The sequence below is a fragment of the Haliotis cracherodii genome, unplaced genomic scaffold, assembly GCF_022045235.1.
Source record: "Haliotis cracherodii isolate W230 unplaced genomic scaffold, xgHalCrac1.p SCAF_13, whole genome shotgun sequence".
Lineage (NCBI taxonomy): Eukaryota > Metazoa > Mollusca > Gastropoda > Lepetellida > Haliotidae > Haliotis > Haliotis cracherodii.
This window is the reverse complement of record NW_027266268.1, coordinates 23405867-23432754: the sequence shown is the minus strand read 5'-3', so window position 1 is coordinate 23432754 and position 26888 is coordinate 23405867. Positions and strand designations below refer to the sequence as shown.

The 26888-nt window shown below is 44.5% G+C and overlaps 1 protein-coding gene across 3 annotated transcripts in view; it reads left to right on the top strand.

The window, feature by feature from the left end:
* The window catches only part of LOC139459783 (rab GTPase-activating protein 1-like), a 46544-nt gene extending 21755 nt beyond the window's left edge, over positions 1–24789 (top strand). For 2 of the 3 annotated variants that reach the window (XM_071241450.1, XM_071241449.1), the window contains 15 exons: positions 941–1043; positions 2322–2488; positions 3136–3292; positions 4051–4298; positions 5320–5433; positions 5579–5653; positions 9245–9370; positions 10535–10678; positions 12631–12672; positions 14725–14853; positions 17237–17329; positions 18529–18639; positions 19358–19462; positions 19985–20140; positions 20815–24789. In XM_071241450.1, the coding sequence (XP_071097551.1) occupies positions 941–1043; positions 2322–2488; positions 3136–3292; positions 4051–4298; positions 5320–5433; positions 5579–5653; positions 9245–9370; positions 10535–10678; positions 12631–12672; positions 14725–14853; positions 17237–17329; positions 18529–18639; positions 19358–19462; positions 19985–20140; positions 20815–21132 (2088 nt within the window). In that variant the 3' untranslated portion in view covers positions 21133–24789. The remainder of the gene's footprint in view (positions 1–940; positions 1044–2321; positions 2489–3135; positions 3293–4050; positions 4299–5319; positions 5434–5578; positions 5654–9244; positions 9371–10534; positions 10679–12630; positions 12673–14724; positions 14854–17236; positions 17330–18528; positions 18640–19357; positions 19463–19984; positions 20141–20814) is intronic. The other variant, XR_011652701.1, reaches the window with a different exon arrangement.
* Positions 24790–26888: the final 2099 nt, after the last annotated feature.

The window sequence follows — 26888 nt, the reverse complement described above, 5'->3', positions numbered from 1 at the left end:
GTTAACTTTGAAAAATTTTGTAATTGCCTTCACATGGGAACTGTGGGATAGGGTTAGCCACACAACCAGTTGACAGAACTTCTTCAGCAAGAGGGGTGGTCGGGTAGCCTAGTGGTTAAAGCGTTCGCTCGTCACGCCGAAGACCCAGGTTCAATTCCCGACATGGGTACAATGTGTGAAGCCCATTTCTTGTGTACCCCGCCGTGATATTGCTGGAATATTGCTAAAAGCGGCGTAAAACCATACTCACTCACTCACTCACTCTTCAGCAAGACCTCTCACAGCTCTTTCTCTCTGTCCGGAACAAGCAGTAAATGCATTTAGGAGTAAATATGTATATAAGTATACAAATATGAAAAAAATATCTAGGATTTTACTCGTTATGCATACACTTACGTACCCTCCAAACCGCCCCTGCTCTTCCTGCTGTGTTTTGGGCTGTTAAGTAGGAAAATGGAGACAGTGACAAGTCTACTGGATTGGTCATGTGGTTCGCGTGGGCCTGTGTGTTTCGGTGAGATGTTTTTTCTGTTCTCTTGGAACACAGCACCGGACGCTGCCACTACCTTTAAAATGTGAGGAAATAAGCAATTCATATGAGCCAGGATAAGTATAAATGATATTATTTCCCTAAAAACACATTGCGTTTTACCTTACCTGACTCTACACAGTGCTATAGGTGTAGCGTCAGGTAAGTATAAAAACATTGCATTTAACCAGAAATCCTCATTCTGCTGAAATTGGTATACAGTACATACAAGCCACTTCTACAAAGCCATATCGTTAGTTTAGGATTTGACAATAATTTGTCATTCCAATTTGGGAATTCTTACGGACATTTGCTGCAGACTTGAGCCAAACATCAGCCTGTCAGAAGCTCTGGATAAATCCCTGAAAACAGTATGACATAGAGGTTGTATGTTTTGTACTGATGCTTCAGAACTCCATGGGCTATGCTGGTGATGGCCGCAGTTACACCATCTCAGGGCAGTGGGATCCCAGCGAGAAATGTTTCCTTGTGCTGAACGAGGAGACGCCAAAAGGTGAGATACGTGTTCCTATATACTTTGATGTGAGGTAAGATAAGGGACCAGTTCAAAAGTTTGATGTAGGATAAAAAGCTTACTTCCTAAAGTTTTGGAGTGGGGGATTGTCCTGCAAGTTTTCAATCCGACAAATCAAGTTCCCTGATTTTATGTAGTAACTAAACTTAATTGATCCTGTTTTCATTTATGTACTGTAAGGAATTGTCATGAATACAATCAGTGTTTCACATGGTAGGATTTTATCGTCACTGGCAATTGTGTTAAGTTCATCTGGGGCAGTGCATAATATTGAATGGCAGATTTGATCTATAAAAACACTACAAATGATTTCAACACCTAGAAAGTAAACTGCAGTTGATAAACAATCAGAAAAAGGTGGGGAAAACACAAAAATGCTTGACAGAAGAGGCCATGAAACACCAGAATTCAACATTTTCTGAATTAATTTTTTCGGATGTGGTGTGGGGGACTTTTAAGTTTTTTATTCGACATCAAACTTTTGAACTGGTCCCTTATCTTACCTTACATCAAAATATTAGCATTTGATTGGTTAAGTAGCAGGCAATTATTTTCCAATTTGCCTGTTTGAAATCAAATGGAACCCTCTTAGGTAACTTTTTATTTCGCTTAAATATTGTTGAGTTTCTGAAATGAACTGATGTTTGTTTATTTGAATGCATTGGGTAAAGGGAGGTAACTCGGTTCGTTAGCGCCATCTGCTTGTGAAACTGCCGACATATAATCTGGACCTGGATGAATGAATGAACATACACATCTTCTTGACGGTAAGAGTGGTATCTCACAAGGAAATGTCACTAGCCCTTCCCAAATTTTATTTTCCCCCGCCACGAAGTAGAAGGGGGATATAGGAATAGGTGCTGTCCGTCCGTCCTTCTGTCTTTCCGTCAGTCAGTCACGTTTTGTTTCCGTAGCAGAACTAAAAAACATGAGATAAATCTTAACCAAACTTGGCACACATATAGGTCTAGTGGTGAACTGGTGCCTTTTGATAGTTTGGGATTTAAAAAAAAAAAATTTTTTAGTTTCCATGGCAACAACTCTGACTTAGTCTGAAAAAGGTGGTAGTGCTCCTTTCCGGAGCAGATCTTGAAAACCTACAATATTTCTTGCCATGCACACAACCGGACATGTCATATTGGCGGGTGATATGAGTATTTCATGCTTGTAAGTCACTGACTTATGTTAATTTTGAACCTGGATTATATTCATTATTGACTAGTTTTTACGTGTTCTTGTTCTGTGTGTGTGTTTCAGATACACGAGTGTTCCTTACGGTGGCTGTCGACCTGGTGATCTTTGGTATTCAGGAACCAGTCAGGTTTGCAGTGGAGACCAAAGCACGCATCTATCCTTCCAATGAGCGATTCTGGTACTTCACCAAGAAACCCCACTTTGAACAATTCCATGTGAGACTGAAACAGGTAGGCTCTACAGTCCTTGTCGTATCATCTTAGCTGAGACTGGTCTGTGGTCTAGGGATAGAATGTGTGCCTGGAGAGCGGAAGCCCGGTTGTTCGATCTCTGGCCATACTGAAAGACGTTTAAAGATGGTCCTTGTATAAATCAGTATACTGTGTCTGAGTGGGGTATTCATGTTAAACTGTGGCATGGTATCTCAGTGAACTACCACTATAAAACCAGCATTAGTCCAGACCAGTATAAGAAGCCACACGCACACACACATGCATGCATGTCGCTATGTAAGTGTAATAACCTTGAACGTGACTCCCAGCATCATTTGTAGTACAGTTTAGTGTTATGTATTTTAAGCTTATCACACTAGATCAAACAGGATTAGACTGGCTTTGGACTAGTGGCTTAGGTCGCTAACTGATACATGGTTTTTGTGTGCCTAGCCCATTCTTGTAGACCCTAGCCATGATATTGATTGAATACACAAGATTAGTGAATGAGCAGACAGCAGGTCGTCTTGGCACCTTTTTGTTTCATTGCTAATTTAATATAATTGGCATAATCACAGTTCACATTTGTTATGTGATCTTTGAAATTATGGCATTTATGGCACAAAATATGTTTCCCAACTCCTGGATGGATCACTTGTCCGTAGGTTGAAGGCAATAACCATGATGGCGCCAACTTTGAGGTTGTCCACGTGGAGAGCCAGACAGAGATGGACAGGAAGAGCACCGGCATGAGCCTCAGTCTGAGCAGCAGCAAGCACATCCCTGAGCCGGTCCAGACACCACAGGAAGAGGAGGAGTCAGGTAGGTCGACCTCTCTCTAAAGAGTGAAATCAGGGAATCTGAACCCTAAACAGTCTTCAATCTGGCCCAGAAACCACAGGGTCAGTTAGATCGACCCCTCTCTAAAGAGTGAAATCAGGGAATCTTAACCCTAAACAGTCTTTGATCTGGCCCAGGAACCACAGGAGTCAGGTATGTCGAGCTCTCATTAAAGAGTGAAATTTGGGATTCTTATGCCTAAGCAATTCTGGGTCTGGCCAGACACCACAGGAGTCAGGTAGGTTGTTCTCTCTCTGAAGAGTAAAATCAGGTAATATTGACTCTAAACATTCCTGGATCTGGCCCAGACACCACAGGAGTCGAGCTCTCTCTAATGAGTGAAATGATGGATACATAACTCTAAACCATCCCAGACCTGGTCCAGACAATACTGCAGGTAGGTTGACCTCACTCAAAGCTGTAATGGTGGATAGATAACCCAGATACATCCAGAGCCTGTTCCAAGTTCATGGGTAGGGGAGGTCGATCTCTCACAAGGATAAGGGTGTAGTGATGGACAGACAACCCTGATACATCCTTGAGCGGATCAGTTTATAATGTGTTTGTGCTGATGCCTATCGTGTCCTCTCCCAGATGGTGATGAGCCGCTGCTGAGCGGGTCAGTTAATAATGTGTTTGTGCTGATGCCTATCGTGTCCTCTCCCAGATGGTGATGCGCCGCTGCTGAGCGGGTCAGTTAATAATGTGTTTGTGCTGATGCCTATCATGTCCTCTCCCAGATGGTGATGAGCCGCTGCTGAGCGGGTCTGGGGTGGTGAGCAAGGAGGTGACGGATGAGAACCTGCTGGATGCCTGGCACGATGTCCTCACCAAGTGGCACGCCAACCTCACACAGCGCCCCAAACAGGTGACGCACCTGGCACGGAAGGGTGTCCCTGAGGCTCTCCGCGGGGAGGTGTGGCAGCTCATCACTGGTTGCCATGACAGCAGTGAACTTCTGGAGGCGTACCGGATTCTCATTACCAAGGTAACTGTAGTTTGTAGGGCTGGGATGAGTACAAATATACTACCTGGGTACCCAGCCCCCTATTACCCGACCCTACCCGGGTACCCGCTGTAGGTCTCAAGAGTTAGATACACAATGTCTGATTGGGAGTAGTTTGACCGAAGCCCTGGACAAAATGTATTAAGATACACGTACAAAACGAACTGGTCATGCCTACACGGAAGTTGACTGAAGTGTATCTTTATTCAAACATAAAAGTCAGAAGAAATGGGTGCACAGTCGGAAAGAAATGCGAACGTCAGTGACCTGTAATGTAACCACCTACAGTTGTAGATCATTGTCATTAAACAATATATCACATGACTAATCACGGGTCTGGGTAGTCCTGTGGGTACCCGGGTCCTTCTCAGTACCCACCCGATCCGAGTACCAGAGTTACCCGTACCAGCCCTAGTAGTTTGATTTGTATCGTGTTAGTTACAGAAAAGTTTCCTGGAAACGTTGCGAAATGAAACTAAGGATTATTGCCTCAAAACATTTAAATATTGATGCTACTCGTAAGCATTTGTGGTTGATTTGGTATGAAATATTATGATTGGAACAGATTGTGGTGTGGCGTTCCTAACTGTTAAGACATTCAAAGTACTTTCATTCTACCATAGTTTCAATCGTAGCATGCTTGAAAGTCTTAATTGTTGGCTAAACTTACTAACCAGAGCCAGAGGGATGGTGTAAATCCTGCTGGGATACCGTTACTGTCCCCATGGTCCCTAATATGATGACCAAACTTTGGGTGATGCTTGTTGTAAGAGGCTACTAACAGGATCCGGTGGTCAGACTTGATGCATGTCATCGTATCCCAATTGCGTGGATTGAAGATTGATGTCAATCACTGGATTGTCTGGTCCAGACTTGATTATTTACAGACCACCGTCATATAGCTGGAATATTGCTGAGTGTGGCGTTAAACAAGTTATTCCAAGAAAGTTTATGTCTGTAATGTACCTGTTTGTGCTATATACATTGTTCCTCGATGTCACAGGAGTCTGCGTGTGAGCCGGTGATCCAGCGAGACATCAACCGTACATTCCCTGCTCATGACTTCTTCAAGGAGTCGGGAGGTCTTGGACAGGATTCTCTCTTCAAGATCAGCAAGGTGAGTCAGTCGGGCCCATGTGACAGTTGACAGGCACTACAAATAAACTGACTACAATCTCTACTGACGCATACTCCAGAGAAAAATGACCCACTGATTGATCACATGTTGTGTGTGAACTGATGTTGACTTGATTGTATTTCAGGCATATGCTATCTATGACGAGGAGATCGGCTACGTCCAGGGCCTCTCATTCCTTGCTGCTGCATTACTACTGCATGTAAGTATGTCCCCAGCGCCCCATGTTGTAGCCTGGTGCCCCATGATGTAGCCGGGCGCACCATGTTGTAGCCTGGTGCCCCATGATGTAGCCGGGCGCACCATGTTGTAGCCTGGTGCCCCTTGTTGTAGCCTGGTGCCCCATGATGTAGCCTGGTGCCCCATGATGTAGCCATGTGCCCCATGTTGTAGCCTGGTGCCCCATGATGTAGCCTGGTGCCCCATGTTGTAGCCTGGTGCCCCATGTTGTAGCCATGTGCCCCATGTCCCCAGCACCCCATGTTGTAGCCTGGTGCCCCATGTCCCCAGCACCCCATGTTGTAGCCTGGTGCCCCATGTCCCCAGCACCCCATGTTGTAGCCTGGTGCCCCATGTCCCCAGCACCCCATGTTGTAGCCTGGTGCCCCATGTCCCCAGCACCCCATGTTGTAACCTGGTGCCCCATATTGTAACCATGTGCCCCATGTTGTAGCCTGGTGCCCCATGTTGTAGCCTGGTGCCCCATGATGTAGCCTGGTGCCCCTTGTTGTAGCCATGTGCCCCATGTTGTAGCCTGGTGCCCCATGATGTAGCCTGGTGCCCCATGTTGTAGCCTGGTGCCCCATGTTGTAGCCATGTGCCCCATGTCCCCAGCACCCCATGTTGTAGCCTGGTGCCCCATGTCCCCAGCACCCCATGTTGTAGCCTGGTGCCCCATGTCCCCAGCACCCCATGTTGTAGCCTGGTGCCCCATGTCCCCAGCACCCCATGTTGTAGCCTGGTGCCCCATGTCCCCAGCACCCCATGTTGTAACCTGGTGCCCCATATTGTAACCATGTGCCCCATGTTGTAGCCTGGTGCCCCATGATGTAGCCGGGCGCCCCATGTTGTAGCCTGGTGCCCCATGTTGTAGCCGGGCGCACCATGTTGTAGCCATGTGCCCCATGATGTAGCCGGGCGCCCCATGTTGTAGCCATGTGCCCCATGTTGTAGCCTGGTGCCCCATGTTGTAGCCATGTGCCCCATGTTGTAGCCAGGTGCCTCATGTTGTAGCCTGGTGCCCCATGTTGTAGCCTGGTGCCCCATGTTGTAGCCAGGTGCCCCATGTTGTAGCCTGGTGCCCCATGTTGTAGCCTGGTGCCCCATGTTGTAGCCATATGCCCCATGTTGGTGCCAGGTGCCCCATGTTGTAGCCATGTGCCCCATGTTGTAGCCGGGCACCCCATTTTGTAGCCTGGTGCCCCATGTTGTAGCCAGGTGCCCTGATTGTATCCAGGTGCCCCATGTTGTAGCCTGGTGCCCCTTGTTGTAGCCATGTGCCCCATGTTGTAGCCTGGTGCCCCATGTTGTAGCCATGTGCCCCATGATGTAGCCGGGCGCCCCATGTTGTAGCCAGGTACCCCATGATGTCCCCAGCGCCCCATGTTGTAGCCTGGTGCCCCATGTTGTAGCCATGTGCCCCGTGATGTAGCCGGGCGCCCCATGTTGTAGCCATGTGCCCCGTGATGTAGCCAGGTGCCCCATGTTGTAGCCTGGTGCCCCATGTTGTAGCCTGGTGCCCCATGTTTTAGCCTGGTGCCCTGCATTGTATCCAGGTGCCCCATGTTGTAGCCAGGTGCCCCATGTTGTAGCCAGGTGCCCCATGTTGTAGCCTGGTGCCCCATGTTGTAGCCAGGTGCCTCATGTTGTAGCCAGGTGCCCCGTGTTGTAGCCAGATGCTGTAGCCAGGTGCCCCATGTTGTAGCCAGGCGCCCCATGTTGTAGCCAGGTGCCCTGCATTGTATCCAGGTACCCCATGTTGTAGACAGGTGCCCCATATTGTAGCCATGTGCCCCATGTTGTAGACAGGTGCCCTGCATTGTATCCAGGTACCCCATGTTGTATCCAGGTACCCCATGTTGTAGCCAGGTGCCCCATGTTGTAGCCAGGTGCCCCATATTGTAGCCATGTGCCCCATGTTGTAGCCAGGTGCCCTGCATTGTATCCAGGTACCCCATGTTGTAGCCAGGTGCCCCATGTTGTAGCCAGGTGCCCTGCATTGTATCCAGGTACCCCATGTTGTAGCCAGGTGCCCCATGTTGTAGACAGGTGCCCCATGTTGTAGCCGGGTGCCCCATGTTGTAGCCAGGTGCCCTGCATTGTATCCAGGTACCCCATGTTGTAGCCAGGTGCCCCATGTTGTAGACAGGTGCCCCATGTTGTAGCCAGGGGCCCTGCATTGTATCCAGGTACCCCATGTTGTAGCCAGGTGCCCCATGTTGTAGTAATGTGCCCCATGTTGTAGCCGGGTGCCCCATGTTGTAGCCAGGTGCCCCATGTTGTAGCCATATGCCCCATGTTGTAGCCATATGCCCCATGTTGGTGCCAGGTGCCCCATGTTGTAGCCATGTGCCCCATGTTGTAGCCGGGCACCCCATGTTGTAGCCAGGTACCCCATGTTGTAGCCTGGTGCCCCATGTTGTAGCCAGGTGCCCTGATTGTATCCAGGTGCCCCATGTTGTAGCCTGGAGCTCCATGTTGTAGCCAGGTGTCCTGATTGTATCCAGGTACCCCATGTTGTAGCCTGGTGCCCCATGTTGTAGGCTGGTGCCCCAGGCTAATAACATGGCTACCAAGTGCAATGTGCTTACCACATTCTTTGTGCTCATTTAACTCTAGTATGGTAGCATGTCGTTTACAACATCGTTTTCCAACAAGTAGTAGTTGCCCCGATTGATGATTAGTTGCCCGATTGATGAGTAGTTGCCACGATTGATGATTAGTTGCCCTGATTGATGAGTACTTGCCCTGATTGATGAGTAGTTGCCCTGATTGATGAGTAGTTGCCCGATTGATGAGTAGTTGCCACGATTGATGAGTAGTTGCCACGATTGATGAGTAGTTGCCTGATTGATGAGTAGTTGCCCGATTGATGAGTAGTTGCCATGATTGATGAGTAGTTGCCACAATTGATGAGTAGTTGCCAAGATTGATGAGTAGTTGCCCGATTGATGAGTAGTTGCCACGATTGATGAGTAGTTGCCCAATTGATGAGTAGTTTCCACGATTGATGAGTAGTTGCCACGATTGATGAGTAGTTGCCCGATTGATGAGTAGTTGCCCGATTGATGAGTAGTTGCCACGATTGATGAGTAGTTGCCATGATTGATGAGTAGTTGCCAAGATTGATGAGTAGTTGCCCGATTGATGAGTAGTTGCCCGATTGATGAGAAGTTGCCACAATTGATGAGTAGTTGCCACAATTGATGAGTAGTTGCCCGATTGATGAGTAGTTGCCCGATTGATGAGTAGTTGCCACAATTGGTGAGTAGTTGCCCAATTGATGAGTAGGTGCCACGATTGATGAGTAGTTGCCACAATTGATGAGTAGTTGCCCGATTGATGAGTAGTAGCCTGATTGATGAGTAGTTGCCCGATTGATGAGTAGTTGCCACAATTGATGAGTAGTTGCCCGATTGATGAGTAGTTGCCCAATTGATGAGTAGTTGCCCAATTGATGAGTAGTTGCACGATTGATGAGTAGTTGCCACGATTGATGAGTAGTTGCCACGATTGATGAGTAGTTGCCCGATTGATGAGTAGTTGGTATGTGACTGAAATGTCTGTCCTCCAGATGCCTGAGGAGCAGGCCTTCTGTGTCCTGGTGAAGATCATGTTTGACTACGGCCTGCGGGACCTGTTCAAACAGGGATTTGAGGAGCTCCACCTCAAGTTCTACCAGCTGGAGAGACTGATGCAGGTAGGCTAGCATTGGTTGTGGGTGTGGCAGGCTATGGTGTTTACATTATGGATGTAAGGACGGGGAGGGTGTGTCAGGGTGGCAGGCGATGATGTCATCTTGGAGGTGAGGACGGGGAGGGTGTGTTTGGGTGGCAGCCGATGATGTCATCTTGGAGGTGAGGACGGGGAGGGTGTGTCGGGATGGCAGGTGATGATGTCATCTTGGAGGTAAGGACGGGGAGGGTGTGTCGGGATGGCAGGCGATGATGTCATCTTGGAGGTAAGGACGTAGAGGGTGTGTCGGGATGGCAGGCGATGATGTCATCTTGGAGGTGAGGATGGGGAGCGTGTTTTGGGGAGGCAGGCGATGATGTCATCTTGGAGATGAGGACGGGGAGGGTGTGTCGGGATGGCGGGCGATGATGTCATCTTGGAGGGGAGGGTGTGTTGGGGAGGCAGGCAATGATGTCATCTTGTAGGTAAGGACGTAGAGGGTGTGTTGGGGAGGCAGGCTATGGTGTTTACATTTTGGATGTAAGGACGGGGAGGGTGTGTCAGGGTGCCAGCCGATGATGTCATCTTGGAGGTAAGGACGGGGAGGGTGTGTTTGGGTGGCAGGCGATGATGTCATCTTGGAGGTAAGGACAGGGAGGGTGTTTTGGGGAGGCAGGCGATGATGTCATCTTGGAGGTTAGGACAAGGAGGGTGTGTTGGGGAGGCAGGCGATGATGTCATCTTGGAGGTAAGGACGGGGAGGGTGTGTTGGGGAAGCAGGCGATGATGTCATCTTGGAGGTAAGGACGGGGAGGGTGTGTCGGGATGGCAGGCGAGGATCTTTGTATGAAGGATAGATTAGGACTGATGTTTTGTGCTGTTATTCAAATGCGTCTTCTGTGTTATGAATCACTATATGCAGGATTAGCTGATTGTTCCATGGGGATTCCGGGTTGGAATGGGTCCCCAGCAACCTATGCTGGTTGTAAGAGGCAACCAAATGAATTTGGTGGTCAGACTCAGTGACTTGATTGATGTCGTGTCAAATATCCCGACAGCATGGCTTGTTGCTTATAATATCAATCACTTTATTGCTGAGTGCAGCGTAAGACACACACATAAACACACACACTCTCTCTCTTATGTTTTTGTGTACTGCAGGATAAACTGATTGTTTTGTGTTTTGCAGGACCAGCTGATTGATTTATACGGGCATTTTGCTGATATGGGTCTGGAGATCCACATGTTTGCTTCGCAATGGTTCCTGACACTCTTCACGGCCAAGTTTCCCCTGCATGTAGTGTTCAACATCCTGGACCTATACCTCAGTGAGGTGAGTCTAGATCACATGGTGTTCCTGTACCTCAGTGAGGTGAGTCTAGATCACATGGTGTTCCTGTACCTCAGTGAGGTGAGTCTAGATAACATGGTGTTCCTGTACCTCAGTGAGGTGAGTCTAGATAACATGGTGTTCCTATACCTCAGTGAGGTGAGTCTAGATCACATGGTGTTCCTATACCTCAGTGAGGTGAGTCTAGATCACATGGTGTTCCTATACCTCAGTGAGGTGAGTCTAGATCACATGGTGTTCCTGTACCTCAGTGAGGTAAGTTGAGATCACATGGTGTTCCTGTACCTCAGTGAGGTGAGTCTAGATCACATGGTGTTCCTATACCTCAGTGAGGTGAGTCTAGATCACATGGTGTTCCTGTACCTCAGTGAGGTGAGTCTAGATAACATGGTGTTCCTATACCTCAGTGAGGTGAGTCTAGATCACATGGTGTTCCTATACCTCAGTGAGGTGAGTTGAGATCACATGGTGTTCCTGTACCTCAGTGAGGTGAGTTGAGATCACATGGTGTTCCTGTACCTCAGTGGGGTGAGTTGAGATCACATGGTGTTCCTGTACCTCAGTGGGGTGAGTTGAGATCACATGGTGTTCCTATACCTCAGTGAGGTGAGTCTAGATCACATGGTGTTCCTGTACCTCAGTGAGGTGAGTCTAGATCACATGGTGTTCCTATACCTCAGTGAGGTGAGTCTAGATCACATGGTGTTCCTATACCTCAGTGAGGTGAGTCTAGATCACATGGTGTTCCTATACCTCAGTGAGGTGAGTCTAGATCACATGGTGTTCCTGTACCTCAGTGAGGTGAGTCTAGATAACATGGTGTTCCTATACCTCAGTGAGGTGAGTCTAGATCACATGGTGTTCCTATACCTCAGTGAGGTGAGTTGAGATCACATGGTGTTCCTGTACCTCAGTGAGGTGAGTCTAGATCACATGGTGTTCCTGTACCTCAGTGGGGTGAGTTGAGATCACATGGTGTTCCTGTACCTCAGTGAGGTGAGTTGAGATCACATGGTGTTCCTGTACCTCAGTGGGGTGAGTTGAGATCACATGGTGTTCCTGTACCTCTGTGAGGTGAGTTGAGATCACATGGTGTTCCTGTACCTCTGTGATGTGAGTTGAGATCACATGGTGTTCCTGTACCTCAGTGAGGTGAGTTGAGATCACATGGTGTTCCTGTACCTCAGTGGGGTGAGTTGAGATCACATGGTGTTCCTATACCTCAGTGAGGTGAGTTGAGATCACATGGTGTTCCTGTACCTCTGTGAGGTGAGTTGAGATCACATGGTGTTCCTGTACCTCAGTGAGGTGAGTTGAGATCACATGGTGTTCCTGTACCTCTGTGAGGTGAGTTGAGATCACATGGTGTTCCTGTACCTCTGTGATGTGAGTTGAGATCACATGGTGTTCCTGTACCTCAGTGAGGTGAGTCTAGATAACATGGTGTTCCTATACCTCAGTGAGGTGAGGTGAGATCACATGGTGTTCCTGTACCTCTGTGATGTGAGTTGAGATCACATGGTGTTCCTGTACCTCAGTGAGGTGAGTCTAGATAACATGGTGTTCCTATACCTCAGTGAGGTGAGGTGAGATCACATGGTGTTCCTGTACCTCAGTGAGGTGAGTCTAGATAACATGGTGTTCCTATACCTCAGTGAGGAAACCTTATAGTGGCTACTTGCAAGTACCTAGGATGTAACATTTGGTCAAGATGTCAGTGTGTTACTTCTGTCCATTTCCCGTGCCACGATTTGCTGTAGCGGTTCCAATCCTGGATTCAACAGACAACAGTATATGAATAGTGCCCCTAGTGATCAGTAAAGTCGGAACTTTTCTGCTTGCGACTTAGACAACTTTGACAGCTGTTATCGTCATTTCCGCCAACTTCTGTCCTGTTCCCATTGTTATCTGACAATTGCACTTGTTCATTTCAGGGCAAGGATGTTATCTTCAGTGTGGCGCTGGCCTTGTTAAAGGTGAGTCACCCAACTTTATATTAAAACATGGGTGGTCTAGTGGTTGAAGAGTTCACCTGTCACGCTGAACCCCTGGGTTTGATTCTCCTCATGGGTTCATTGTGTAAAGATCATACTTTGCCTCTGGGGATTCCAGGGTTAGAATTGGTCCCCAGCGTCCTATTCTTCTCCACTTAAATTATCAGGTGGTGAGCTTATAACTTGGATTGACACTGGTTTGTCTGGTCCAGACACGATTATTTACAGGCAACCGTCATATAGCTTGAAAATGCTGAGTTCAATGTTAAACAACAAACAAACACAAGTAGATTGAGCCCGGTAAGTTCCTGATCAATTGTGCGTGTGTGTGTGTGTTCCAGGATCTTACATGAAGCCAGTAAGTGTAATCCACCAGTCTGACTTGATCCTGGATTCCTGGCCTGTGTCATATTGATTGATGTATTGATCTTGGTTTAGGACTTGGTAGTTGGAGACAACGCAGGAATGAGAAGGATGTTGCTACACAACCACCAGCATCCTTTAGAACATTAGATCTACAACTAACTGTCTCGTTGGGTTGTGTGGTCCAAGCTGTCACTGCAGGGTGTTGATTCCCAATGTGGGTACAATGAAAGGAGTACATTTCCTTCATTTGCGACTGTCTGGGAAACTTTGGGACAGGGAGGTTTCAGGAATAGGCTAGTGGTTATGAAACTATTCCTGTTGTGGGCATGGCTGTGCTATTCACTTGAAGAGTTGTGTCCCTTTGGCATGCCAGGAACCTATGGTCATGGGTATGAATCCCAGATTGCCTTGATTATGTTGATTATTTTTTAATAGCACCTTACCAGCATGCCCGTGTGTTTTACCAAAGTGGTAAGACCTGCTCTACTTTGGACTACTCCCCCGTGGGTTTCTGGGTTGGTATAGATCCTCAGCAATGTATGCTGGTCATAAAAGGCAACCAAATGATTGGGTTGTCAGGCTTGGTAACTTGGTTGATACCCCAATGGCATGGATCGTTCTTCAATCACTGGATTGTATGGTTGTACAGGCTGCATCATACAGTTGGAATATTGCTGAATTCTGCATTAAGACAACAAACACACTGTTTAATTACTCACTGTTTAGGGGCGGTCGGGTAGCCTACTGGTTAAAGTGTTCACTTGTCACGCCGAAGACCCGGGTTCGGTTCCTGACATGGATACAATGTGTGAAGCCCATTTCTGGTGTCCCTTGCCATGATATTGCTGGAATATTGCTAAAAGTGGCGTAAAACCATACTCTGAATTCTGCATTAAGACAACAAACACACTGTTTAATTACTCACTGTTTAGGGGCGGTCGGGTAGCCTACTGGTTAAAGTGTTCACTCGTCACGCCGAAGACCCGGGTTCGGTTCCTGACATGGGTACAATGTGTGAAGCCCATTTCTGGTGTCCCTTGCCATGATATTGCTGGAATATTGCTAAAAGTGGCGTAAAACCATACTCACTCACTCACTCACTCACTCACTCACTCACTCACTCACTCACTCACTCACTCACTCACTCACTCACTGTGACAGCAACAGTTCTTACCCTGTTGGGAGTTCCCATCACCCCTTGTTTGTGGGCCTAACAGACTGAGATGAGATGAAGAGTGTGACCTGGCAAATTGACCCGAGAAGATACGGGGTAGAATAGGTCTTCAGCAACCCATGCTTGCTGTAAAAGGCGACTATGAGGTGACCAACATGAATTGGTGTGGCTCGCTGACATGGTTGATGCATTTCATTGTATCCCAATTGCGTACATCGATGCTCATGTTTTTGATCACTGGATTGTCTGGTCCAAACTTGATTATTTACAGACCACCGTCATATAGCTGGAATATTGCTGAATGCTGGGTTAAACAACAAACAGACCTGGCTAATTATAACATTGTTCCTAATGCTGCCAACCAATGGATGTCCTTGTCAAGATACAGGCCACTGTGTTACGAGCTGTGTGTGCTGGAGAACATCCTGTACATCCTGTACATAGTCTTCCACAAATTTAAAGTTGTCCCCACTGATATTTTGTCTTTGCTGCAGGGCTCGCGGAAAGACCTTCTAGCACTGGACTTCGAGGGAGTCCTCAAATACTTCCGCGTCCAGCTGCCCAAGAAGTACCGCACCGACGATGCTGCGAAGGAACTGATGCGAATGGCGGTCAGCTCCAAGGTAAATCTTTCAGTACATCTCATTGACTTCCATCTATGTTAACTGAATCAAATTAATACAATTTTGTCAAGCAATGAATTTGTAAACTCAATATTTTGTTACTGAAGTAAGATTAGTACCTCATGAACAAATTGCAGAGGTGCCAACTGTTACAATTTTGGCGTAATAGGTAAAATTAGAATTTATGCTTGTCCCCAGTTTATGATTTTTGTAACTTTTGTTTATGAATTATATGGATTGAATATCGCAGAGCAAATTGTTACTGCGCTAGTGACATGAAGCAGTCTGCAGTAAGACTATGCTGACCAATGAGAGCCATACTTTCAAGTTACATAGTGTTAAAATATCCACTACTTGGTGATATGAGGTCTCTGATTGGTTGTTATGTTAACACACTCTTGATCTGTGCGTTTGTAACGGGAATCTAATTGCATGACTATACTAGATTTTACTTTGGAACTTAAAACACCACACTGGCTTTCTGAAAAACATGCTAGTTAGTGTCAAAGGGTGTATTTTATGAATGTGTGGAGCTGTGACCACGTGTTTTATCCCCAGTAATCTCTCTCCACTGCCTCCAGGATTATTTGGTATGCTACATGATCATCCATTTTATTCCTCAGTATTGCTTTATATCAGATACCAACTCTTTATGAATTTCAATTTTTAAGTTCCATTTAGTAATCAGAGATAAACATATGTACAGTGTTCCCTCGCTATTGCGTTCTCAATATACCGTAACTCGGTTATAGCGCACGGTAGAGCATGGCACCCAAAATGTACTGACATAAACTCAAGTTTTTCAATGACCCAATGTTTTATCCCATCTCAGAAAACATTATCGAGGGATCACTGTATGTCCTTCTTACATTCACACAGTGAAAGTAGATCAGTCAATATCTTTAAAGCAGCCTAGAGGTTAAGGCATTTGCTTGTCATGCTGAAGGTCTGGGTTTGATTCCCACATGGGTACAATGTGTGAATACTATTCCTAGAATATTGCTAAAAACACAGCAAAAACCGACTCATTCGTTTATTATATTGTTCTATTATATGTACAGTTATATAGGAAATCAAATGACATATTTCTATTGGTTAAGAAAAAAACTATAGGTTGTGTAAGATTGACCTGTATTGAGTCTTGGGCAGATTTGTATTTAATACAGTGCTTTGGCTACATCCATTGCATGGGTGGCGGAGTGGTTCTTCAGGATGTATATGCATGTGACAGCTGGTAAACTGTAGACATGGAGGGTATGCTTCTCCCTCCCTGGGTGTGATATGGGAGTTACCACATTATGTCTCACTGAAATGTTTTGTGCTTCACCCTACCTGGGTGTGGTATGGGAGTTACCACATAATGTCTCACTGAGATATATAATGCCTGGGTGTGATACGAGTGTTATCACATAATGTCTCACTGAGATATATTGTGCTTCACCCGACATGGGTGTATAGAGGAGTTATCACATAATGTCTCACTAAAATGTATTGTGCTTCACCCAATCTGGTTTTGATATGGGAGTTATCATATGTCTCACTGAGAAGCAGGATCACAAGGATTTTGATGTGACATTGTAAAATAATTCGAACAAATTCAAAATTGATAGAAAACAGCTTGTGCTTTGTCATGTGACTTCCATAGTCTAGAAAAGGTGTGCAGCATTTTTCTTTGAAGTGTGTTTTTTGGGATTTATTCTGCCTCTCAGAAATCCACGCGCATTCTGTATTGCCCACGTGGACAATCAGATCTCATCATTCTGACATGGAGGTATGATAATATGTTTTTCCCTACCTGGGTGTGATACAGGAGGTATCACATAATGTCTCACTGAGATATGTTGCGCTTTACCCAACCTGGGTGTGATACGGGAGCTAGGACATACTGATTTTCTTGGATATATTGTGCTTCTCTGTGCATGGGATAATTTGTGCTTCTTTATACCTGGGTGTGATATAAGAAATAACAAATTGGACACTGGGATGTATTGTGCTTCTCGTTCACGGGTGTGATACAGAGTTATAACATTGTCTACACTTGGTGTACTGTGGTTCTTTATGCCTGGGTATTATACTAGCTATACTGTTCGTCTCCCTATCTGGTTCATTGCTGACAGTTGTTTTGTTGGGAGTCCACAAAAAGATTTCTGTTTAAGTGATTTCGTCACAAATATAATGTGGTAACAAGTAATTACTGTGTACATGGTATGTGTTGAGTAATTATTATATTCTATATAAGGCATGAGAATGAGCTCATCACGCAACTAGTTACAGACAAATAGTGAACCTCAGATGTTATATCATTAATTATGCTGTACTTATGTTGGTAGACTGATCGTTTGAGATAGTTCAATATTTGAGAAGAAATTGTTCTTTGCTACAGGTAACTGCTCGTAAGTTGAAGAAGTACGAGCGAGAATACGTGCAGATGAAGGAACACCAGCTGCAGCAGGAGAATCCCATCGAGAGGTTTGAGGTGGGTGATGCAGTGACCACAGAACATGTTGGGTGATCCTGTGCTAGGAAAACAAGGAAGGGCTGGATAAGGATAGTTATCATTCTCATTAGAATCAGATCTTTTACTTGATACAATATCTCTCTGCATGAACATCTGAGGACACCTCCATTTGTGTATTGCTGATGTTAAGCAATTTTTTAGAGTCGGGAATTATAAGATTAACTACCATATTCGACGTAATAAGCGCCCGGCTCTAATAAGCACCCACAGCGATATTTGCTAATATATTGACAAGTATACAATCATAATAAGCGCCCCTTCCAAATGATAAAGGTACACAAGACTTATTTATTCGCGTATAATACGCACTCGTGTGTTATATGCAGCCTTAATAATGGGCAATTAAATTCTGGAATAATATATCTGTCATATATAAGCATTTAAGGCTGTCAGCATAAACCACGAAATTTATCTTTCAACTCCTGTTTTCACCAAAATAATATTCTAATAAGAGCCCCCTATTTCCAATTTTGAGAGCGCCCTGGGTGCTTGTTGCGTTGAATACGGTAATTGTTTTGCATTTGATGTTCATCCGTATTGTATCTCCACGTGACCTTTTTACGAGCCTCACCTTATTTCGAGCCCCTAAACAATACATCACCACATGCTTAATGACGAAATCCAGGTAGTCTCTTCAAAGCCTACTGAAGTCAGCAAATTGTTGCCGCTGTAGTTATGTTCTGAATTAAGCTACACGAGGAAAGATATTCAATAAGTATTGAAAACACACCTCAAAACTTACTTTTTTACTAATGCATATTTTAATTAAACTTGATCTGATGATAATTTTGCATCAGTACAATCCCGCACTGATAATGTGTTGGCTACTGTTTATAAACTTCCTGTCTGTAATATCACATTATTGATCATGTTGTGCATCTATTTTTAATTTGTGCAAGTTGTGTCCCTTAGACAGGGCAGAATCCTATTGTCAAGGGTTTGAATTCCATATTTGGACTGATCATGATTCTTGGTTTGTCCGCATCGTACTTGTGCTTCTGAGTTTCTCCAAACACGTAAATGTCTAAGGGCTTTCCCCCACAATAACTTGATTTATGAAGTATTGTTCATTATGAAGTAAGACCCAACTCCATCACTCACTGATGGAAGAGAGGTCTGACAAAGACTTCACTAACCCATGCCGATACTACTTTCAGCGTGAGAACAAGCGCCTCCTCGAGGACAACCTCCGTCTTGAACAGGAAAATGATGACCTCGCCCATGAACTGGTGGAGAGCAAACTGGCCCTTCGCAGTGAGCTGGATGCCGTGAGTAGATAGATGCTTGTTGTTGCAGATGGTGGTAGATTTATGATCATCTTCTCTTTGGCATACATGTACAGTGTTGCCGAAAAGCTGAGAAATTCTCAATAAGGCCATTATTATCACTCATCTCAAAGTAACAATGATGGATTTCCATGCGGCTTCTATGGTAACGCAAGGGTAGAAGGGGATTAAAATGGGGATATGTTGTCATACACTGATGATATGGGTTACAGCACACGTTCATATGATAGCCGACCCGTGAAGATCCGGGGTAGAATAGGTCTTCAGCAACCAATTCTTGCTGTAAAAGGCGACTATGCTTGTCGAAAGAGGCGATTATAGGATCGGGTGGTCAGACTCGCTGTTCTGGTTGATGCATGTCATCGTATCGATGCTCATGATGTCAATCGCTGGATTGTATGGTCGAGACTTGATTATTTACAGACCGCAGTCATATACCTAGAATATTGCTGGGTGTGGCATTAAACAACAAACAAAACAAACGAACCACACATACCCTGAGGAAGGTGTTGTTGGAAGATTTGTCCAGCAAGCTTAGTTGAACATAAGCTATGTAAGAACATAAGTTCCACAAAACACGGAACAAGTTTGAAAGTGCTTCCATTTCACTGTAACATTAGTTCCAACTCTCCACCAGAGGGCCAAGTGGTGTTGCTGTTTCATGTTGCCTTGGTTACCCGTTGCCATGGTTATGTTTCAGCTGGAGGACTCCCATGAGGCTCTGATGAAGGACCACATGACCACCCAGAAGATGTTGACGGAGACGGAGGAGGAGAAACGACGACTTGAGACTGAGTCCTCACAGGTGGGGGATGACTTCTTTAAACTTTGGAATAGAAATCAGTAGCTATTTTTACATATCTTTGTACTGAACCTACGACGCACATTATGAAATGGTCAGAAATCCTGACAAGATAGTACAAGACAACAAACAGCAGGAGGTAAATTATTAAATGTGTTGATGATTGGTAGTCAAACAATTCTTCTGTCCTGAAATTATTGTATCTGAAGACAATGGTGTCGCAGGAGCCCATTTGTCTAAGACACTGCAATTTTCTGTGCAGAGTTGCTTCCCTTTGCCATGCAAGAAACCTATGAGTGTGGGCTTGAATTCTAGTTTTGCTGTGATTATGAATCTTGGTTTGTCAGCACCATACCCTGTTATCATACCGAGTTCTTTAGTGTGTGTGAAGTGAAGCTCCTGTAATAGTCCATGGTGACAATATTGAATTAGTAAACAGTAACTCAAGTTGAATGAGTTGTTTTGAAGGATGGTTACGGAACTTAAGGCGAGAGTAAGATGTTTTGATACTCATTTGTGGTTCAGCTGAAGGAGATGTGTCGGCGGGAACTGGACAGGGCGGAGTCTGAGAGCCAACGGAACTCTGCCATCATCGCTGACTACAAACAGATCTGCTCCCAGCTGAGTGAGAGACTTGAGAAGCAGCAGACGCATTCACGCGAGGAACTGGGACGTATTAAAGTAAGGAGAGGGCAGGGGATCCAAAATGGGGCAGACATATTCATGAGAGGAGCTGAGATATATTAAGGGAAGGAAAGGGCAGGTTATCCTTACGTAAGGGGTACCCTGTGTGAGAAAAGGGCCCTTATATCACATTGTGACATAACAGAAATATCGTTCAGTGCACTCCCACATCCACTCCTTAAAATGTTGTCAAATCAAGTTTTTCATAGTTGGGAGAGGAGTCAAGTTCCAATATTAGTTTGGATCTGAGAAAGCAGAATAGGACCTTAGTGCCTTGTACTCGTCAGATATGATTGTGGGTTAAGATCCTGGTTTGCCTCAGTTACGTTCCTAGGTTTGTGTGCACCATACTCCTGTTCGTGGGTTTCACCAAAGCGTAAAACGTCTGAGACCTGAATAACTTTGGGCTTTCCTCAACCATTAAGCTGTCACACCGTGATATAGCTGGAACACTGTTCAAAACAGTGTCGACCCCAATCTCACTTGGGATTATTTGGTGCAACTCTGTTATTTATCAGCTGCCATGATATAGGTCAAAAGATGCTGACTGTGGGCGTTAAAAACATCCATTTACTAACTATGACTAAGATATCACACTGTTGATGACCTTTGACCTTTACATGGCCTATCACGACCAAGTTGAAAATATATATCATTGTTCTCTCCGATAGGGTCAAGTGAAGTCATGTGATAAATGCTCCAAGATGTTCACCGAGGACGGCAAGGTCAGACTGCCGGAGGTCAAGGCCAACCCGGAAGACAGCAACCCATGCGTGCTGGATCTGAGGAAGCAGGTTCGAGAGCTGGAACTAGAGCTGGCCCAGACGAAGCTGGCTCTGGTGGAGTCTGAGTGCAAGACACAGGACCTCACTCACCAACTCAACTCAGCCATCAGCGAAATACAAGCATCCAAAAACACCTGGTTCCACAAAACCATCAGCTCCATCAAGGAGGTGACAACAGTCAATAAGAAGGATCCCAAGGAATGAGCCCAAGTTTGTGTGATTTCGTTGTCAGGGACGACAGTGGAGGTTGTGCAGAAGGAGGTCTAGCAGGAGATGATTATGACTCTTTAACAGAGAATATTACTGTGTTGATGACTTACTGAATATGTGTCATGTGGAATGTGGATGTTGTGTGCCAAATCTGTGGAAGGCAGCGCTGACTGTACAACTCATATTCAACCTACTGGAGATGACTTAGGTGTGTCCTCTGTAAAAGACAGTCTTTGACGCAGGAGCGACATTAGTACAAGGGTGTCCTTAGTACAGGGGTTTCCACAATTCAATGTTGTCCTTGAATCAGAGGTGTCCTGAGTTGAGGTTTTCTCTGTACAGTGGTGTCCTTGGTACAGGGGTGTCTTCAGTACAGGGGTGTCCTCAGTACATGGGTGTCTTCAGTACAAGGGTGTCCTTAGTACAGGGGTTTCCACAATTCAATGTTGTCCTTGAATCAGAGGTGTCCTGAGTTGAGGTTTTCTCTGTACAATGGTGTCCTTGGTACAGGGGTGTCTTCAGTACAGGGGTGTCCTCAGTACAGGGGTGTCCTCAGTACAGGGGTGTCCTAAGTACAGGGGTGTCCTCAGTACAGGTGTGTCCTTAGTTGAGTATTCTTGGTAGTTCTTGCATGATTCTGGCGCATCTTAAGAGATATCTTAGCCTATCACCAGCAGGCACTGGTGTCAAGGTCACCTTAGAATCTTTGATCTGGGCTGTGAGACAGAGAGTGCAATGTGGACAGTCTATCTTACGCTTGGAGAGTGTAGCTATATGCTCAGATCCTGTAAACTACCCACTGTTAGACACATGTAGCTGTACCAGCAGGACATCGCTGTACAATGTATCTACGACAAATTGGTGTATCAATAAACATCAGTGTGCGATATGTTTACGATACTTGAGGATGTACCAGCAAACGCCTATGTCCGATACGTATCTATGACATTTGCAGGTGCATTAGAGACGATATATCTACTTCACACACGGTGAAAATATATCAGAGATCCTCAATGCAACAAATACAGAGGTATCAGAAAGCAGCAGCCTGGAAGATATGTTGACCACACCAAGTACCAATGTACTGATAGACTAAGGAAGCTTTGTTGCTGGCAGGACATCCAGGTCAATCTAACCTTGACATGTGGTGGTTGTGTGAAGCAATGACTAAGTTCAAGGACAGAAGTTCAAGGTCAAAAGTTCAAAGACAAGTTAAGGTCAAAAGTTCAAGGTCAAAAGATTGATGTTTCAGTTACCAGTTTCCTGTGACATATAATCAACACTTGTGTGTGACCAGTAGATCACATTGTGATGCCATGTCTAGTCCCTATATATAACTTATTGTCCCGCCCCGCACTGGCATGTAACATGAGGGGGCTGATGATGAAATCAATGCCAGGGTGGCGATCGACAAATAATTTATAACTTAAAATATTACAAGATATGCATTTCTGTCATGTTTGTTATGGTTAGTTACAAAATGAGGAAATTTCATTGCACATTTTCACATGACAAGCTGCAATGGAATGAAGATATTTTATTTATTGGTTGATATTTGTTATCATGGTTATGTTAGTGTTTCTAACTCATTCCACTGTCTTTGTTACAAACATTGCAGTTCTTATGGATGTTATATAACCCGGTAGGCTGATTCAAGGGCTCCAACAATATGACACATGCATCCATATAATCTGTATCGCAACCATACTTCGAGATTTCAGAATTGAATTCACATTTATTACTTGTCAATGTGGAAATCAATTTATTCCATTTCGGTCTATTGCGATATGAATGGTATGACAACCATTGTGCAATACGAGTCATATCCCCCGCCTATACATAATTCAGCCTTCTCAAGGAACACACTACCCAAGCCTGAGAGGCTCCAAGGCCTTGTACAAATAGAAATCCAGCTTCCTTGTTTTTTCTTAGAGTAGTTTCGTTTTGGTGGAACTTGTTTCTATTAACATATTTGGGATCACGACAGGGTACCATGTGTGTTTTCTTTTCAATGCAAAAGCAAATGTCAAAAGGTGACGTAAAACCATACTCACAAAAACGAATCAAGTGTCGATTGAAACTAATTTATAATCATGATCATGCATATAGTAACCATCGTTCCCATCCATTCCTTCCTTCATCCTTGTGTGTTGTACGTTATTGGTGATATCAGTGGCTGCCAGTTTACAGACATAATGCAGTAGCTTGTCTGTCGGAATTGTAATAGTTTGCCTCCATGTCATACATTCTCATTTGTGTCCTGTCATATTTTGCAACGTTTGTGATTTTGATATGCAATGGAAAATATTTCTGATCCATCCTCACCAAGCAAGGGCATAATACTAACATTCATCTTTGAGCATAATGTATGATGGGGTCTTGCGAGTGGTTAGTGTTCCAACACCCACCTCTGTACCCTAGCATCGTATATCAAAAGTTATAACCATATTCTCAATGTTCCTAGATACAAGTTTATGATTATTACTATATCTGAACTGATGTGATCTTTGGCCCCACCAGCAGTTACACACACCCTTCCCCTCCAACAAAAACACAACACAACAACACACACAACAACACACACAACAACACACACAACAACACACACAACAGTAAGTTATCATACTTGTTTCCTTACCTGTCAGGGTTAATGAAGCCGATATGAGAAAATTGTGGCAAGCTATTATTGTCACAAAAGGTAAAATCTTGATGATTTTTGGAAAATGTACTCCGTATTGGAACTTGATTTTTGGACCAGAATGATGTCTGCAATTTGTGTATTGCAAAATGTCCCTAAAACAACCCTATCCCTGTTTGTAACCCCAAACGCTCTTGCTTTGGCCTATAATATGTTTAATACACCAAGGGCACTTGTCATGCCAAAAATGGTAAATAATACATGCTTGTTCATTTGGAAGCTCTGAGAAGACAGTGCTTTTTCAGTGAAGACTTAAATCACTTACTACTGTGGATGGTATAGGTTATGTACTGGTCATAATGAAACTGCTCCGCAGCCTATTTAGCATAAAGGTGTTGCTATTGTAGCTTTGTGATTCATGCACAGCTTGACTCCCTTATGACATTGAATGTTGTTATTGTCAAGTGCTTGTTTTACAAGTTTTATTTGTATATGCAGAAGCAATGCATTTTATTTTGTATATACAAAGCTTGAGACTGAGGAAGTTGTGTTATTTATTTTGAGATGTTGTATAGGCTAATCTAATACTGTATATATATATATATAAAGATTATTGTATTGACCAGTCCTTGAAGGGTTCCACAATGTTGTATTTTTGCTGATTACTTTCCTATCTTTACCATTGTAGTACAAATGTCTCGTAACAGTTGTGGGGGTGGGGCATGGTGACACTGTTGTGCGACACGATGCAATGTCTCGGTGCAGAGCCCTTGGTGGCCCTGTTGTGTGAGGCGCTGCAATACCTCGGTGCAGAGCCCTTGGTAGCACGCCAGAAATCTATGATTGTGGGTTCAAATCCTGGTTCGCTCGATTATGTTTCTAAGTTTGTCAGCACCATACCCGTGTCCGTGGGTTTCAGCGAAGTGGTAAACGTCTGAGACCTGCATCACTTTGGCTTACCTTCCAACTCAAGCTGACACCCACAGGCACGGGTATGGTGCTGACAAACTTAGAAACATAATCGGGGCGAACCGGGATTTGAACCCACAATCATAGGTTTCTTATGCTGTGAAATAACTGGAATACTGTTAAAAGCAGTTTTGGACACTCACTCTCTCATATCAATGGTCCAAATGCACTATGACTAGTACTAATATTGGTTGATCTGATATGTTCATTGTTATATGCCTGGAACATTTGCAGAATGAGGCTTTTTACAAAAAGTGAAACAAAACAAAGTTGTAAATTTAGATAAATGTTAAAATCCAAAATTTGTGCAACAGTCAAAACCCAGAAAGATTTTTGTTTCATCCTTTAATTTGTTTTCAGTAACATGATTATGGCTGTGTGAAGGTTTTGAGGTACATGAAGAGAAAAGACATGCCAGTACATAGAATATTTTGGAGAAAATACAAAATTGAAGTATGTTTTGCTAGGAATCCTTCATGGACTGTTCTGCATGTGTAGTTCCGCTCTCAGTGTCCAGAAGTCGGGATAAATGTGCGCGGCTGTTGCCATCTATATGATGTGATGGTCAGCTATGGCTGGTGTATTGTGAGCCAGCAGCTGTAGCAGGAACCAACATGTCTTGTGTATGTTCTTATGTTGGACGTATGAGCACTCTTAGCATTCATTTTGAGAAGTGATTATTGATGAACAATTCGGGTTCTCAGACTAGCTTCGGAAAAATGTCCCTGTATTGCAGGATTTTCATTTATTCTTTGCAACAAAAAGTGAAACTTGACATACTGACAACTCTGAACAGACCGCACAAGTGTATCAAAACTACGGTGCTACTGATTGGTCAGCTGGTCATTGGCAGACTGGCTACGGCTCCTGTTCCTTATCTTTTAGGTTCTTGATTTAATTTGTTTTGTCAATTTACAATCTCATTAAAATCAGATCTTAGTTTTCGCTACCGCTAAACAAAGGTCTGAGGACATCCCATTACGGGTCACGTCAGAATGACCTCTCGCGAAATTTGACCGATCAATGAAATGACTGACAAGAAATCGACATTAGCCAATCAGAAGGCAGCTTTCTCAAGCTTTACGACACTAGTTTCAAACTGGCGACTACCCTTCGAAACATATTTTGACGTATTCTCGGTTAAAAATTTAAAACTGATAAAAAAACGCTCTGGAATGGCTTATAGATGGCCTAGATTGTATGGATAAAAACCTGTAACTGTCGTTCGGAATACCCGCTGTTAAATATTTCAAGGTTGCACGATCAGAAAACACATTCCGTCTGTCACTTTCATGATCTGGTAAGAGATGCTCTAATTGGTTGGATGAAAGGTCGTTCTGACTTGACCCGTAATGGGATGTCCTCCGATCTTTGTTTAGCGATAGCGAGAACTAAGATCTGATTTTAATGAGATTGGTCAATTTATGAATGGTTAACTTACCCATTGTCTAGCCATCAGTGCAAGCCACAGACATGGATAGACGTTAGCACTAATCTAATAGCTGACATGTTTCTTATATGTTCAAGGTATCCTTAACCCTATGAAAGAAACAATCTGTGAACCCCTTTTGTATTATGACTACTTTCCTACAAGTGTGTGAGAATGGCTTTCTGTCAGTAATAGTGTTAATGCATTGGCTGGGTGGAATACGACTGATGTAATACTGTGTTATATATGCATGTATCTGTGGACAGCTGTCTCTGTGTACAGTCCAACAATGTAACAATGTTCACTCATGGCCCAGTACATGCCCCAGTACACCTATATCATCCCAGCATCTCAATACACCAATATCATACTAGCATGTCCCGGTACACCTATATCATCCCAGCATCTCAATACACCAATATAATACTAGCATGTCCCAGTACACCTATATCATCCCAGCATCTCAATACACCAATATCATACTAGCATGTCCCAGTACACCTATATCATCCCGGCATCTCAATACACCAATATAATACTAGCATGTCCCAGTACACCTATATCATCCCAGCATCTCAATACACCAATATAATACTAGCATGTCCCAGTACACCTATATCATCCCAGCATCTCAATACACCAATATCATACTAGCATGTCCCAGTACACCTATATCATCCCGGCATCTCAATACACCAATATCATACTAGCATG